The 17,500-nt window shown below is 47.6% G+C and overlaps 1 protein-coding gene across 4 annotated transcripts in view; it reads right to left on the bottom strand.

Annotated features, from left to right (window-relative positions):
- Nucleotides 1–17,500, bottom strand: part of LOC135536001 (voltage-dependent T-type calcium channel subunit alpha-1H-like) — a 123,463-nt gene that overhangs the window by 38,891 nt on the left and 67,072 nt on the right. For all 4 annotated transcript variants that reach the window (XM_064962398.1, XM_064962399.1, XM_064962396.1 and 1 more), the window contains exons 18-22: nucleotides 17,359–17,459; nucleotides 16,647–16,770; nucleotides 11,197–11,265; nucleotides 4,986–5,170; nucleotides 3,630–3,756 (exon numbers count right to left, since the gene is read on the bottom strand). In XM_064962398.1, the coding sequence (XP_064818470.1) occupies nucleotides 3,630–3,756; nucleotides 4,986–5,170; nucleotides 11,197–11,265; nucleotides 16,647–16,770; nucleotides 17,359–17,459 (606 nt within the window). The remainder of the gene's footprint in view (nucleotides 1–3,629; nucleotides 3,757–4,985; nucleotides 5,171–11,196; nucleotides 11,266–16,646; nucleotides 16,771–17,358; nucleotides 17,460–17,500) is intronic.

Here is a 17,500-nt window from a genome sequence, read left to right as displayed (position 1 = left end):
ATGAGGGTCACTGGTAATGATAGTGGATGGGAGTCACTGGTAATGATAGTGGATGGGGGTCACTGGTAATGTTAGTGGATGGGGGTCACTGGTAATGTTAGTGGATGGGGGGTCACTGGTAATGTTAGTGGATGGGGGGTCACTGGTAATGATAGTGGATGGGGGTCACTGGTAATGTTAGATAATGGGGGTGACTGGTAATGATAGTGGATGGGGGTCACTGGTAATGTTAGTGGATGGGGGTCACTGGTAATGTTAGTGGATGGGGGTCACTGGTAATGTTAGTGGATGGGGGTCACTTGTAATGTTAGTGGATGGGGGTCACTGGTAATGTTAGTGGATGGGGGTCACTGGTAATGTTAGTGAATGGGGGTCACTAGTAATGCGAGTGGATGAGGGTCATTGGTAATGTTAGTGGATGGGGGTCACTGGTAATGTTAGTGGATGGGGGTCACTGGTAATGTTAGTGGATGGGGGTCACTTGTAATGCGAGTGGATGAGGGTCACTGGTAATGTTAGTGGATGGGGGTCACTGGTAATGTTAGTGGATGTGGGGTCACTGGTAATGCGAGTGGATGGGGGGTCACTGGTAATGTTAGTGGATGGGGTCACTGGTAATGTTAGTGGATGGGGGTCACTGGTAATGATAGTGAATGGGGGTTACTGGTAATGTTAGTGGATGGGGTCACTGGTAATGTTAGTGGATGGGGGTCACTGGTAATGATAGTGGATGGAGGTCACTGGTAATGTTAGTGGATGGAGGTCACTGGTAATGATAGTGGATGGGGGTCACTGGTAATGTTAGTGGATGGGGGTCACTGGTAATGATAGTGGATGGGGTCACTGGTAATGCTAGTGGATGGGGGTCACTGGTAATGATAGTGGATGGGGGTCACTGGTAATGATAGTGGATGGGGGTCACTGGTAATGATAGTGGATGGGGGTCACTGGTAATGTTAATGGATGGGGGTCACTGGTAATGATAGTGGATGGGGGGTCACTGGTAATGTTAGTGGATGGGGGTGACTGGTAATGATAGTGGATGGGGTTACTGGTATTGATAGTGGATGGGGGTGACTGGTAATGATAGTGGATGGAGGGGTCACTGGTAATGATAGTGGATGGGGGTCACTGGTAATGATAGTGGATGGAGGGGTCACTGGTAATGATAGTGGATGGAGGTCACTGGTAATGATAGTGGATGGGGGTTACTGGTAATGCTAGTGGATGGAGGGGTCACTGGTAATGCTAGTGGATGTGGGGTCTGTTGGAAAAGCATTCCAGGTGAAGCTGGTTGAGAGAATGCCAAAAGTCTGCAAAGCTGTCATCAAGGTAAAGGGTGTCTACTTTGAGGAATCTCAAATATAAAATATATTTTGATTTGTTTAACACTTTTTTGTGGATACTACATGATTCCATATGTGTTATTTCATAGTTTTGATGTCTTCACTATTATTCTATAATGTAGAAAATAGTTTAAAATAAAGAAAAACCCTGGAATGAGTAGGTGTGTCCAACCTTTTGACTGGTACTGTATGGGTGTGTGTTTGTGTTAAATAAAATACAATCAAAATGTTATTGGTCACATACAGGTACAGGTACAGGTACATACAGATGGGAGTGTAGCGAAATGCTTGTGCTTTTAGTTCCGACCGTGCAGTAATATCCAACGAGTCATCTAACAATTATACACACAAGTTTAAAGGAATGAATAAGAATATGTACATATAAATGTATGGATGAGCAATGGCCGTGCGGCATAGGCAAGATGCAGTAGATGGTGTAGAGTACAGTATATACATATGAGATGAGTAATGTAGGGTATGTAAACAAAGTGGCATAGTTTAAACTGGCTAGTGATACATGTATTACATAAAGATGCAGTAGATGGTATAGAGTACAGTATATACATACGAGATGAGTAATGTAGGATATTGTCACGTTCGTCATAAGAAAGAGCGCCCTGGGGCGGCAGGGTAGCCTAGTGGTTAGAGCGTTGGACTAGTAACCGGAAGGTTGCAAGTTCAAACCCCCGAGCTGACGAGGTACAAATCTGTCGTTCTGCCCCTGAACAGGCAGTTAACCCACTGTTCCTAGGCCGTCATTGAAAATAAGAATTTGTTCTTAATTAACTGACTTGCCTAGTAAAATAAAGGTAAAATAAAATAAAAAATATAAAAGGCGCAGCGTGAGTAGAGTTCCACATATTTATTACAGTGAAACTTCAAAACAACGAAGAATTAACGAACGTGACAATATCCTACGAGCAGAGAGGCGCAACGCAGGTGGGAAAAAGGGACACGCGAAGCAACTATATTCAGCTGCCTCCGATTGGGAACCATACTCATAGAACTATAATAACTAGAAACCCCCCCTAGTCATGCTCTGACCTTTTACACCATAGAGAACACCGAGGGTCAGGGCGTGACAGTACCCCCCCCCCCAAAGGTGCGGACTCCGACCGCAAAACCTGAACCGAGAGAGAGTTTGGGGTGTGGAGCCGGCACAGGTCTCAACCGACTGATGACACGCTCTTCAGGGCGAGTGCAGGGAGCCGGCGACACAGGACGTACCAGACTGGGGAGGCGAACTGGAGGCCTGGTGATGTATACGCAGAGGAACTTAAAACACCTTCCCACCTCTCCACTGCTGTCCCTTCGATGTGGATAGGGGGGTGCTCCCTCGGCTGTTTCCAGAAGTCCACGATCATCTCCTTTGTTTTGTTGACGTTGAGTGTGAGGTTATTTTCCTGACACCACACTCCGAGGGCCCTCACCTCCTCCCTGTAGGCCGTCTCGTTGTTGTTGGTAATCAGGCCTACCACTGTTGTGTCGTCCGCAAACTTGATGATTGAGTTGGAGGTGTGTGTGGCCACGCAGTCGTGGGTGAACAGGGAGTACAGGAGAGGGCTGAGAAAACACCCTTGTGGGGCCCCAGTGTTGAGGATCAGCGGGGTGGAGATGTTGTTTCCTACCATCACCACCTGGGGGTGGCTCGTCAGAAAGTCCAGGACCAGGACGTGGCGATAGTTGTTTAGCTCAGTTACCTTAGCTTTCTTGGGAACAGGAACAATGGTGGACCTCTTGAAGCATGTGGGAGCAGCAGACTGGGATAGGGATTGATTGAATATGTCCGTAAACACACCAGCCAGCTGGTCTGCGCATGCTCTGAGGACGCGGCTGGGGATGCCGTCTGGGCCTGCAGCCTTGCGAGGGTTAACACGTTTAAATGTTTTACTCACCTCGGCTGCGGTGAAGGAGACCCCGCAGGTTTTGGTAGCGGGCCGTGTCAGTGGCACTGTATTCTTCTCAAAGCGTGCAAAGATGTTGTTTAGTTTGTCTGGGAGTAAAGACATCCTGGTCTGCGACGGGGCTGATTGACTGTAGACCCTGTATCGTGTGTGTGTGTGTATGTGCGCGCGTTAGTGTGTGTGCGTTAGTGTGTGTGTGTGTGTGTGCGCGTTAGTGTGTGTGTGTGTGTGTGTGTGTGTGTGTGTGTGTGTGTGTGCGCGTTAGTGTGTGTGTGTGTGTGTGTGTGTGTGTGTGTGTGTGTGTGTGTGTGTGTGTGTGTGTGTGTGTGTGTGCGCGCGTGTGTGTGCGCGTTAGTGTGTGTGTATGTGTGTGTGTTACCTGTACTCCCAGTATTCCAAACACAGTGAAGAAAGCGCAGCAGATGAGGACGATGTTTCCGATGGGTCTCAGAGACGTGATCAGAGTCTCCACTACCAGCTTCAGCCCTGGGGCTCGACTGATCACCCTGCAACACACACCTTACACATTATACACACACATACACACCACCCTACCTGAGAGGTCGTAGTGTGGTCGTAGTGTGGTTGTAGTGTGGTCGTAGTGTGGTTGTAGTGTGGTCCTACCTGAGAGGTCGTAGTGTGGTCCTACCTGAGGTCGTAGTGTGGTTGTAGTGTGGTCGTAGTGTGGTTGTAGTGTGGTCCTACCTGAGAGCTCATAGTGTGGCTGTAGTGTGGTTGTATTATGGTTGTAGTGTGGTTGTAGTGTGGTCGTAGTGTGGTCCTACCTGAGAGGTTGTAGTGTGGTCCTACCTGAGAGGTTGTAGTGTGGTCCTACCTGAGAGGTTGTAGTGTGGTCCTACCTGAGAGGTCGTAGTGTGGTCCTACCTGAGAGGTTGTAGTGTGGTCCTACCTGAGAGGTCGTAGTGTGGTCCTACCTGAGAGGTCGTAGTGTGGTCCTACCTGAGAGGTCGTAGTGTGGTCCTACCTGAGAGGTCGTAGTGTGGTCCTACCTGAGAGGTCGTAGTGTGGTCCTACCTGAGAGGTCGTAGTGTGGTCCTACCTGAGAGGTCGTGGTGTGGTCCTACCTGAGAGGTCGTGGTGTGGTCCTACCTGAGAGGTCGTAGTGTGGTCCTACCTGAGAGGTCGTGGTGTGCTCCTACCTGAGAGGTCGTAGTGTGGTCCTACCTGAGAGGTCGTAGTGTGGTCCTACCTGAGAGGTCGTAGTGTGGTCCTACCTGAGAGGTCGTAGTGTGGTCCTACCTGAGAGGTCGTAGTGTGGTCCTACCTGAGAGGTCGTAGTGTGGTCCTACCTGAGAGGTCGTAGTGTGGTCCTACCTGAGAGGTCGTAGTGTGGTCCTACCTGAGAGGTCGTGGTGTGCTCCTACCTGAGAGGTCGTGGTGTGGTCCTACCTGAGAGGTCGTAGTGTGGTCCTACCTGAGAGGTCGTAGTGTGGTCCTACCTGAGAGGTCGTAGTGTGGTCCTACCTGAGAGGTCGTAGTGTGGTCCTACCTGAGAGGTCGTGGTGTGGTCCTACCTGAGAGGTCGTAGTGTGGTCCTACCTGAGAGGTCGTAGTGTGGTCCTACCTGAGAGGTCGTAGTGTGGTCCTACCTGAGAGGTCGTAGTGTGGTCCTACCTGAGAGGTCGTAGTGTGGTCCTACCTGAGAGGTCGTAGTGTGGTCCTACCTGAGAGGTCGTAGTGTGGTCCTACCTGAGAGGTCGTAGTGTGGTCCTACCTGAGAGGTCGTAGTGTGCGTAGCAGTCGTAGTACTCTGAGGATTCCCAGAATGCGGTTCCCTCCAGTCAAGGCCAGAGAAACCAGGATGTCCACCAGAGAGACAAACACCAGGATCCCATCCAGAACATTCCAGCTGCTCTTCAGGTAGCTCTGTTTACCCCAGCAGAACCCCAACGCTACAATCTATAGACACAACATTAAGAAGACAATAACTCCAGGACCGACAACAGACTGAAACAGAGCGCAGACTGAAACAGACAGCAGACTGAGACAGACAACAGACTGAAACAGACAGCAGACTGAAACAGACAGCAGACTGAGACAGACAGCAAACTGAAACAGACAACAGACTGAAACAGACAACAGACTGAAACAGACAACAGACTGAAACAGACAGCAGACTGAAACAGACAACAGACTGAAACAGACAACAAACTGAAACAGACAACAGACTGAAACAGACAACAAACTGAAACAGACAACAGACTGAAACAGACAACAGACTGAAACAGACAGCAGACTGAAACAGACAACAGACTGAAACAGACAGCAGACTGAAACAGACAACAGACTGAAACAGACAGCAGACTGAAACAGACAACAGACTGAAACAGACAGCAGACTGAAACAGACAACAGACTGAAACAGACAACAAACTGAAACAGACAGCAGACTGAAACAGACAACAGACTGAAACAGACAACAGACTGAAACAGACAGCAGACTGAAACAGACAACAGACTGAAACAGACAGCAGACTGAAACAGACAACAGACTGAAACAGACAACAAACTGAAACAGACAGCAGACTGAAACAGACAACAGACTGAAACAGACAGCAGACTGAAACAGACAACAGACTGAAACAGACAACAAACTGAAACAGACAGCAGACTGAAACAGACAACAGACTGAAACAGACAACAGACTGAAACAGACAGCAGACTGAAACAGACAACAGACTGAAACAGACAGCAGATTGAAACAGACAGCAGACTGAAACAGACAACAAACTGAAACAGACAACAAACTGAAACAGACAGCAGACTGAAACAGACAACAGACTGAAACAGACAACAAACTGAAACAGACAGCAGACTGAAACAGACAACAGACTGAAACAGACAGCAGACTGAAACAGACAACAGACTGAAACAGACAGCAGACTGAAACAGACAACAGACTGAAACAGACAACAGACTGAAACAGACAGCAGACTGAAACAGACAGCAGACTGAAACAGACAACAGACTGAAACAGACAACAAACTGAAACAGACAACAGACTGAAACAGACAGCAGACTGAAACAGACAGCAGACTGAAACAGACAGCAGACTGAAACAGACAGCAGGCTGAAACAGACAGCAGACTGAAACAGACAGCAGGCTGAAACAGACAGCAGACTGAAACAGACAGCAGACTGAGACAGACAACAAACTGAAACAGACAGCAGACTGAAACAGACAACAGACTGAAACAGACAGCAGACTGAAACAGACAGCAGACTGAAACAGACAACAAACTGAAACAGACAACAGACTGAAACAGACAGCAGACTGAAACAGACAACAAACTGAAACAGACAGCAGACTGAAACAGACAGCAGACTGAAACAGACAGCAGACTGAAACAGACAGCAGACTGAAACAGACAGCAGACAGAAACAGACAACAGACTGAAACAGACAGCAGACTGAGACAGACAGCAGACTGAAACAGACAGTAGACTGAAACAGACAACAAACTGAAACAGACAACAGACTGAAACAGACAACAGACTGAAACAGACAACAGGCTGAAACAGACAGCAGACTGAAACAGACAACAGACTGAAACAGACAGCAGACAGAAACAGACAACAAACTGAAACAGACAACAGACTGAAACAGACAACAGACTGAGACAGACAGCAGACTGAAACAGACAGCAGACAGAAACAGACAGCAGACTGAAACAGACAGCAGACTGAAACAGACAGCAGACTGAAACAGACAGCAGACTGAAACAGACAACAGACTGAAACAGACAGCAGACTGAAACAGACAGCAGACTGAAACAGACAGCAGACTGAAACAGACAGCAGACTGAAACAGACAGCAGACTGAAACAGACAACAGACTGAAACAGACAGCAGACTGAAACAGACAGACAACAGACTGAAACAGACAGCAGACTGAAACAGACAGCAGACTGAAACAGACAGCAGACTGAAACAGACAGCAGACTGAAACAGACAGCAGACTGAAACAGACAGCAGACTGAAACAGACAGCAGACTGAAACAGACAGCAGACTGAAACAGAACAGACTGAAACAGACAGCAGACTGAAACAGACAGCAGACTGAAACAGACAACAGACAGAAACAGACAGCAGACTGAAACAGACAACAGACTGAAACAGACAGCAGACTGAAACAGACAACAAACTGAAACAGACAACAGACAGAAACAGACAGCAGACTGAAACAGACAACAGACTGAAACAGACAGCAGACTGAAACAGACAACAGACTGAAACAGACAAACAGACTGAAACAGACAGCAGACTGAAACAGACAGCAGACTGAAACAGACAGCAGACTGAAACAGACACAGACTGAAACAGACAACAGACTGAAACAGACAGCAGACTGAAACAGACAGCAGACTGAAACAGACAACAAACTGAAACAGACAGCAGACTGAAACAGACAGCAGACTGAAACAGACAGCAGACAGAGACAGACAACAGACTGAAACAGACAGCAGACTGAGACAGACAGCAGACTGAAACAGACAGCAGACTGAAACAGACAGCAGACTGAAACAGACAGCAGACAGAAACAGACAACAGACTGAAACAGACAGCAGACTGAGACAGACAGCAGACTGAAACAGACAGTAGACTGAAACAGACAACAAACTGAAACAGACAACAGACTGAAACAGACAACAGACTGAAACAGACAACAGACTGAAACAGACAGCAGACTGAAACAGACAACAGACTGAAACAGACAGCAGACTGAGACAGACAGCAGACTGAAACAGACAGCAGACTGAAACAGACAACAGACTGAAACAGACAACAGACTGAAACAGACAGCAGACTGAAACAGACAACAGACTGAAACAGACAGCAGACTGAAACAGACAGCAGACTGAAACAGACAGCAGACTGAAACAGACAGCATGCTGAAACAGACAGCAGACTGAAACAGACAACAGACTGAAACAGACAACAGACTGAGACAGACAGCAGACTGAAACAGACAACAGACTGAAACAGACAGCAGACTGAAACAGACAGCAGACTGAAACAGACAGCAGACTGAAACAGACACCAGACTGAAACAGACAACAGACTGAAACAGACAACAGACTGAAACAGACAACAGACTGAAACAGACAACAAACTGAAACAGACAGCAGACTGAAACAGACAGCAGACTGAAACAGACAGCAGACAGAAACAGACAACAAACTGAAACAGACAACAGACTGAAACAGACAACAGACTGAAACAGACAGCAGACTGAAACAGACAGCAGACTGAAACAGACAGCAGACTGAGACAGACAGCAGACTGAAACAGACAACAGACAGAAACAGACAGCAGACTGAAACAGACAGCAGACTGAAACAGACAGCAGACTGAAACAGACAACAGACTGAAACAGCAGACTGAAACAGACAACAGACAGAAACAGACAGCAGACTGAAACAGACAGCAGACTGAAACAGACAGCAGACTGAAACAGACAGCAGACTGAAACAGACAACAGACTGAGACAGACAGCAGACTGAAACAGACAGCAGACAGAAACAGACAGCAGACTGAAACAGACAACAGACTGAGACAGACAGCAGACTGAAACAGACAGCAGACAGAAACAGACAGCAGACTGAAACAGACAGCAGACTGAAACAGACAACAGACTGAGACAGACAGCAGACTGAAACAGACAGCAGACAGAAACAGACAGCAGACTGAAACAGACAACAGACTGAGACAGACAACAAACTGAAACAGACAGCAGACTGAAACAGACAGCAGACTGAAACAGACAACAAACTGAAACAGACAGCTGACTGAAACAGACAGCAGACTGAAGCAGACAACAGACTGAAACAGACAGCAGACTGAAACAGACAGCAGACTGAAACAGACAGCAGACTGAAACAGACAGCAGACTGAAACAGACAGCAGACTGAGACAGACAGCAGACTGAAACAGACAACAGACTGAAACAGACAACAGACTGAAACAGACAGCAGACTGAAACAGACAGCAGACAGAAACAGACAGCAGACTGAAACAGACAGCAGACTGAAACAGACAGCAGACTGAAACAGACAACAAACTGAAACAGACAGCAGACTGAAACAGACAGCAGACTGAAACAGACAGCAGACTGAAACAGACAACAAACTGAAACAGACAGCAGACTGAAACAGACAGCAGACTGAAACAGACAGCAGACTGAAACAGACAGCAGACTGAGACAGACAGCAGACTGAAACAGACAACAGACTGAAACAGACAACAGACTGAAACAGACAGCAGACTGAAACAGACAGCAGACAGAAACAGACAGCAGACTGAAACAGACAGCAGACTGAAACAGACAGCAGACTGAAACAGACAACAAACTGAAACAGACAGCAGACTGAAACAGACAGCAGACTGAAACAGACAGCAGACTGAAACAGACAACAAACTGAAACAGACAGCAGACTGAAACAGACAGCAGACTGAAACAGACAGCAGACTGAAACAGACAGCAGACTGAAACAGACAGCAGACTGAAACAGACAACAGACTGAAACAGAGATCAGACTGAAACAGACAGCAGACTGAAACAGACAACAGACTGAAACAGACAACAGACTGAAACAGACAGCAGACTGAAACAGACAGCAGACTGAAACAGACAGCAGACTGAAACAGACAGCAGACTGAAACAGACAGCAGACTGAAACAGACAGCAGACTGAAACAGACAACAGACTGAAACAGACAGCAGACTGAAACAGACAACAGACTGAAACAGACAACAGACTGAAACAGACAACAGACTGAAACAGACAGCAGACTGAAACAGACAGCAGACTGAAACAGACAGCATGCTGAAACAGACAGCAGACTGAAACAGACAACAGACTGAAACAGACAACAGACTGAAACAGACAGCAGACTGAAACAGACAACAGACTGAAACAGACAACACTGAAACAGACAACTGAAACAGACAGACTGAAACAGACAGCAGACTGAAACAGACAACAGACTGAAACAGACAGCAGACTGAAACAGACAGCAGACTGAAACAGACAGCAGACTGAAACAGACAGCAGACTGAAACAGACAACAGACTGAAACAGACAGCAGACTGAAACAGACAACAGACTGAAACAGACAACAGACTGAAACAGACAACAGACTGAAACAGACAACAGACTGAAACAGACAGCAGACTGAAACAGACAGCAGACTGAAACAGACAGCAGACTGAAACAGACAGCAGACTGAAACAGACAGCAGACTGAAACAGACAACAGACAGAAACAGACAGCAGACTGAAACAGACAACAGACTGAAACAGACAGCAGACTGAAGCAGACAACAAACTGAAACAGACAACAGACAGAAACAGACAGCAGACTGAAACAGACAACAGACTGAAACAGACAGCAGACTGAAGCAGACAACAAACTGAAACAGACAACAGACTGAAACAGACAGCAGGCTGAAACAGACAGCAGACTGAGACAGACAGCAGGCTGAAACAGACAGCAGACTGAAACAGACAACAGACTGAAACAGACAACAGACTGAAACAGACAGCAGACTGAAACAGACAGCAGACTGAAACAGACAACAAACTGAAACAGACAGCAGACTGAAACAGACAGCAGACTGAAACAGACAGCAGACAGAGACAGACAACAGACTGAAACAGACAGCAGACTGAGACAGACAGCAGACTGAAACAGACAGCAGACTGAAACAGACAGCAGACTGAAGCAGACAACAGGCTGAAACAGACAGCAGACAGAAACAGACAGCAGGCTGAAACAGACAACAGACTGAAACAGACAGCAGACTGAAACAGACAGCAGACTGAGACAGACAGCAGACTGAAACAGACAGCAGACTGAAACAGACAACAGACTGAAACAGACAGCAGACTGAAACAGACAGCAAACTAAAACAGATGGTAGTATTACCTTGACAGTCATCTCAGCCAGGAAGATGATAGTGAACACGTAGTTGGAGACACCCAGAAACACTCTCTCCTGGAGGGAGGGAGAGTAGGAGAGACAGTATATTACAGCAGAGAGTTTCTAGTTGGAGACACTCAGAAACACTCTCCTAGAGGGAGGGAGAGTAGGAGAGACAGTATATTAGGGCAGAGAGTTTCTAGTTGGAGACACTCAGAAACACTCGGTCCTGGAGGGAGGGAGAGTAGGAGAGACAGTATATTACAGCAGAGAGTTTCTAGTTGGAGACAGAAACACTCTCTCCTGGAGGGAGGGAGAGTAGGAGAGACAGTATATTACAGCAGAGAGTTTCTAGTTGGAGACACTCAGAAACACTCTCCTGGAGGGAGAGTAGGAGAGACAGTATATTACAGCAGAGAGTTTCTAGTTGGAGACACTCAGAAACACTCTCCTGGAGGGAGGGAGAGTAGGAGAGACAGTATATTACAGCAGAGAGTTTCTAGTTGGAGACACTCAGAAACACTCGGTCCTGGAGGGAGGGAGAGTAGGAGAGACAGTATATTACAGCAGAGAGTTTCTAGTTGGAGACACTCAGAAACACTCGGTCCTGGAGGGAGGGAGAGTAGGAGAGACAGTATATTACAGCAGAGAGTTTCTAGTTGGAGACACCCAGAAACACTCGGTCCTGGAGGGAGGGAGAGTAGGAGAGACAGTATATTACAGCAGAGAGTTTCTAGTTGGAGACACCCAGAAACACTCGGTCCTGGAGGGAGGGAGAGTAGGAGAGACAGTATATTACAGCAGAGAGTTTCTAGTTGGAGACACTCAGAAACACTCGGTCCTGGAGGGAGGGAGAGTAGGAGAGACAGTATATTAGGGCAGAGAGTTTCTAGTTGGAGACACTCAGAAACACTCGGTCCTGGAGGGAGGGAGAGTAGGAGAGACAGTATATTACAGCAGAGAGTTTCTAGTTGGAGACACTCAGAAACACTCTCCTGGAGGGAGGGAGAGTAGGAGAGACAGTATATTACAGCAGAGAGTTTCTAGTTGGAGACACTCAGAAACACTCGGTCCTGGAGGGAGGGAGAGTAGGAGAGACAGTATATTACAGCAGAGAGTTTCTAGTTGGAGACACTCAGAAACACTCGGTCCTGGAGGGAGGGAGAGTAGGAGAGACAGTATATTACAGCAGAGAGTTTCTAGTTGGAGACACTCAGAAACACTCTCCTGGAGGGAGGGAGAGTAGGAGAGACAGTATATTACAGCAGAGAGTTTCTAGTTGGAGACACTCAGAAACACTCTCTCCTGGAGGGAGGGAGAGTAGGAGAGACAGTATATTACAGCAGAGAGTTTCTAGTTGGAGACACTCAGAAACACTCTCCTGGAGGGAGGGAGAGTAGGAGAGACAGTATATTACAGCAGAGAGTTTCTAGTTGGAGACACTCAGAAACACTCGGTCCTGGAGGGAGGGAGGGGGAGTAGGAGAGACAGTATATTAGGGCAGAGAGTTTCTAGTTGGAGACACTCAGAAACACTCTCCTGGAGGGAGGGAGGGAGAGTAGGAGAGACAGTATATTACAGCAGAGAGTTTCTAGTTGGAGACACTCAGAAACACTCTCCTGGAGGGAGGGAGAGTAGGAGAGACAGTATATTACAGCAGAGAGTTTCTAGTTGGAGACACTCAGAAACACTCTCCTGGAGGGAGGGAGGGAGAGTAGGAGAGACAGTATATTACAGCAGAGGGTTTCTAGTTGGAGACACTCAGAAACACTCTCCTGGAGGGAGTGTAGGCGAGACATCGCAAGACATCTGGGAACGATTAGCTGGGGTTCAGGGTTTGAGAAGCTTAGCGAAACAACCAAGGCCGGGGTTCGGGGTTCGAGAAGTCAACGAAAGAAGTGAAAAAAATATTTCATTAGTTGTTAATTTTCTCCTAATCTAAAAGGAACAACCTTGGATTGGAGCTAAATATCTTAAATAGTTGAACATGTTATTTCTCCAACCTCTTGAAGGTGACAAACTGACATGTTTTCATTTTTGTTAAAAAAAACACAAAAAAAGGACTTTATATCAAAGTAGTGGTTTTGATTTGACGGCCTACACACGCGTAGTTCCGACGGCAAACGACCGTTAGACTAGACAATGCGTTTCTACGTACGAGCTTAGTTGTTCCGACGACCGTTTGACCAGACGATGCGTTTCTACGTACGAGCTTAGTTGTTCCAACGACCATTAGACCAGACGATGCGTTTCTACATACGAGCTTAGTTGTTCTGACGACCGTTAGACCAGACGATGCGTTTCTACATACGAGCTTAGTTGTTCTGACGACCGTTAGACCAGACGATGCGTTTCTACATACGAGCTTAGTTGTTCCGACGACCGTTAGACCAGACGATGCTTTTCTACGTACGAGCTTAGTTGTTCTGACGACCGTTAGACCAGACGATGCGTTTCTACATACGAGCTTAGTTGTTCTGACGACCGTTAGACCAGACGATGCGTTTCTACGTACGAGCTTAGATGTTCCGACGACCGTTAGACCAGACGATGCGTTTCTACATACGAGCTTAGATCTTCCAACGACCGTTTGACCAGACGATGCGTTTCTACGTACGAGCTTAGATGTTCCAACGACCGTTTGACCAGACGATGCGTTTCTACGTACGAGCTTAGTTGTTCCACCGACCGTTAGACCAGACGATGAATATGCCAGCTAGCTAACATATTCATGTTTCACCTATTTCACTCTGATTTATGATACAGTGGCATAAACAATATGCTTAGCTACAGTGGTTCCTCCTTTAAAAGTTTGCGAGTTCACACCGTGGGACTTAGAGGTACCCAGCATCACGGCTCCAGACCACAACAAGGGGGACTTATAGGTACCCAGCATCACGGCTTCAGACCACAACCAGGGGGAGTTAAAGGTACCCAGCGTCACGGCTCCCGACCACCACAAGGGGAAGTTAGAGGTACCCAGCATCACGGCTCCAGACCACCACCAGGGGGAGTTAGAGTTCCCCAGCATCACGGCTTCATTTCTCCAGACCACCACAAGGGGGAGTTAGAGGTACCCAGCGTCACGGCTCCAGACCCCCACCAGGGGGAGTTAGAGGTACCCAGCGTCACGGCTCCCGACCAGCACAAGGGGAAGTTAGAGGTACCCAGCATCACGGCTCCAGACCACCACAAGGGGAAGTTAGAGGTACCAAGCATCACGGCTTCATTTCTCCAGACCACCACAAGGGGAAGTTAGAGGTACCCAGCATCACGGCTCCAGACCCCCACCAGGGGGAGTTAGAGGTACCCAGCGTCACGGCTCCAGACCCCCACCAGGGGGACGTAGAGGTACCCAGCATCACGGCTCCAGACCACCACAAGGGGAAGTTAGAGGCACCTAGGATCACGGCTCCAGACCCCCACCAGGGGGAGTTAGAGGTACCCAGCGTCACGGCTCCCGACCACCACCAGGGGGACTTAGAGGTACCCAGCATCACAGCTCCAAACCACCACCAGGGGGCGTAGAGGGACCCAGCATCATGGCCCCAGACCACCACAAGGGAGAGTTAGAGGTACCCAGCGTCACGGCTCCAGACCACCACCAGGGGGACTTAGAGGTACCCAGCATCACGGCTCCAGACCACCACCAGGGGGACTTAGAGGTACCCAGCATCACGGCTCCAGACCCCCACCAGGGGGAGTTAGAGGTACCCAGTGTCACGGCTCCAGACCACCACCAGGGGGAGTTAGATCACTCATTATGCATTTGGGTCCCAAGGTTTTTATATGACCAATCATATTGAGTGGTTCCAATGACGAATTTGACGCGAGCCACCGCTCCCTGGTGACTTTCTTCAGCAAAGATGGCTGACAAAACTTTACGGTGGAAACAAACGGAAGTAATTATAACGTCATAACGAGTCAAGCAAAACATTTACAATCGAGAGGAATATGTTAGTTAATGTAGAGACGAATGATTGTGCATCATTTTCTGTCATAAAGTTAATTTACAAAAATCGTGATTTAGCAAGTTAGCTAACATTAGCCAGCCACCTAGCTGGTGTTATGAAATGAGTACAGTATGACATATGTTTAATGTTTTTAGGGACTCCTGAGAAAACCAGTAAACCAGGCTGTCGTCTTGGGAAACAGTGGATGTAAAGAATCTAGCTAGCTGAAAGCATTTACCACAAATTGAATGTACAATTGTGTAAGCTTGCCTTGCAATACAGCTGAAGTAACATAGCTAGGTCACTATTTACTTTCTTATTGTGTAGTGGAGGATCAAAATAACTGTATGCCTATGGATGTGTAGCTAGCTACAGTATGTAGCCGATCTGTATACCTATGGATGTGTAGCTGGCTACAGTATGTAGCCGATCTGTGTGTCTATGGATGTGTAGCTAGCTACAGTATGTAGCCGATCTGTGTGCCTATGGATGTGTAGCTAGCTACAGTATGTAGCCAATCTGTGTGGCTATGGATGTGTAGCTAGCTACAGTATGTAGCCGATCTGTGTGCCTATGGATGTGTAGCTAGCTACAGTATGTAGCCAATCTGTGTGCCTATGGATGTGTAGCTGGCTACAGTATGTAGCCGATCTGTGTACCTATGGATGTGTAGCTAGCTACAGTATGTAGCCAATCTGTGTGCCTATGGATGTGTAGCTAGCTACAGTATGTAGCCAGTCTGTGTGCCTATGGATGTGTAGCTAGCTACAGTATGTAGCCGATCTGTGTGCCTATGGATGTGTAGCTAGCTACAGTATGTAGCCGATCTGTGTATGGACCCTAAAATGTTAGGTTCTGATCTAATATTCATATGAACCTCAGCTATCATAGTTGTTGTATCGACTTCAAGTCTGAAATGGCATTAATAATGAAGCCTAACCAACCACATTGAAATAGGGTTCGAGAAGGTAAAGTAAAAATAGGGTTCTAGAAGGTAAAGTAAAAATAGGGTTCTAGAAGGTAAAGTAAATATAGGGTTCTAGAAGGTAATGTAAAAATAGGGTTCTAGAAGGTAAAGTAAAAATAGGGTTCTAGAAGGTAAAGTAAAAATAGGGTTCTAGAAGGTAATGTAAAAATAGGGTTCTAGAAGGTAATGTAAAAATAGGGTTCTAGAAGGTAAAGTAAAAATAGGGTTCTAGACGGTAAAGTAAAAATAGGGTTCTAGAAGGTAAAGTGAAAATAGTGTTATAGAAGGTAAAGTAAAAATAGGGTTCTAGAAGGTCAAGTATAAATAGGGTTCTAGAAGGTAAAGTAAAAATAGGGTTCTAGAAGGTAAAGTAAAAATAGGGTTCTAGGAGGTCAAGTATAAATAGGGTTCTAGAAGGTAAAGTATAAATAGGGTTCTAGAAGGTAAAGTATAAATAGGGTTCTAGAAGGTAAAGTATAATGCATCAATACTGGTATATAGTAAAATAGGGTATAACACCAGCCCTAGTGTCTTACGGTGCTGTGAGGCAGAATGCCGGGTCTCTCCAGAGCGATGGTGATGCAGTTGAGGAAGATGAAGAGGAGGACCACGTGATCAAACATCTTATGAGATATCATCCCCTTAGCCCACACACGGAACCTAGAGGAGGGAGGGAGAGAGGAGGGGGTGGGGGTGGGAGGGTGAGGTGAGGGAGGGGGTGGGAGGAGGAAGGAGGGTATGGGGGGTGAGGTGAGGGAGGGTGGGAGAAAGAGGGGGAGGGGGATGTGGATGGGATGAGGGAGTGGAGTGGGGGAGGGAGGGGAGGAGAGGGGGAAGGGGATGGGGTGAGGGGGGGGGAAAGAGGGGGTGAGGAGGGGGGAGAGGGGAGGGGGAGAGAGGGGATGGGTGAGGGGGGGAAAGAGGGGGTGAGGAGGGAGAGAGAGGGGAGGGGGAGAGAGGGGATGGGGTGAGGGAGGGGAAAGGAGATGTGAGGAGGGGGAGAGAGGGGATGGGGTGAGGGAGGGGAAAGGAGATGTGAGGAGGGGGAGAGAGGGGATGGGGTGAGGGAGGGAGGGTGAGAGAGGTGGGAGGGAGGGAGGGAGGGAGGGAGGGGGAAATCAGCACAGAGGAGGAAGATACAGTATTTATGAGAAGGTAAGACAACAAGTATGTGTGTGTGTGTGTGTGCGTGCGCGAGTGTGTGTGTGTGTGTGCGTGCGTGTGTGTGTGTGTGTATGTGTGACTCACGAGTTCCGAGGGGAGAACAGGTAGAGGTTCCAGTCTTCATGTTCTCTACACCAGCGCGGCTTGTAGCTCTGCAGCGTTCTCCTGACCCTGAACCACAGGTTCTACAGAGGACAGAGGTCAGAGGTCAGCATGACACACACTC

Source organism: Oncorhynchus masou, unplaced genomic scaffold, assembly GCF_036934945.1.
Source record: "Oncorhynchus masou masou isolate Uvic2021 unplaced genomic scaffold, UVic_Omas_1.1 unplaced_scaffold_543, whole genome shotgun sequence".
NCBI lineage: Eukaryota > Metazoa > Chordata > Actinopteri > Salmoniformes > Salmonidae > Oncorhynchus > Oncorhynchus masou.
The sequence above is the reverse complement of the archived record's forward strand: the minus strand, read 5'-3'. Positions and strand labels throughout refer to the sequence as shown.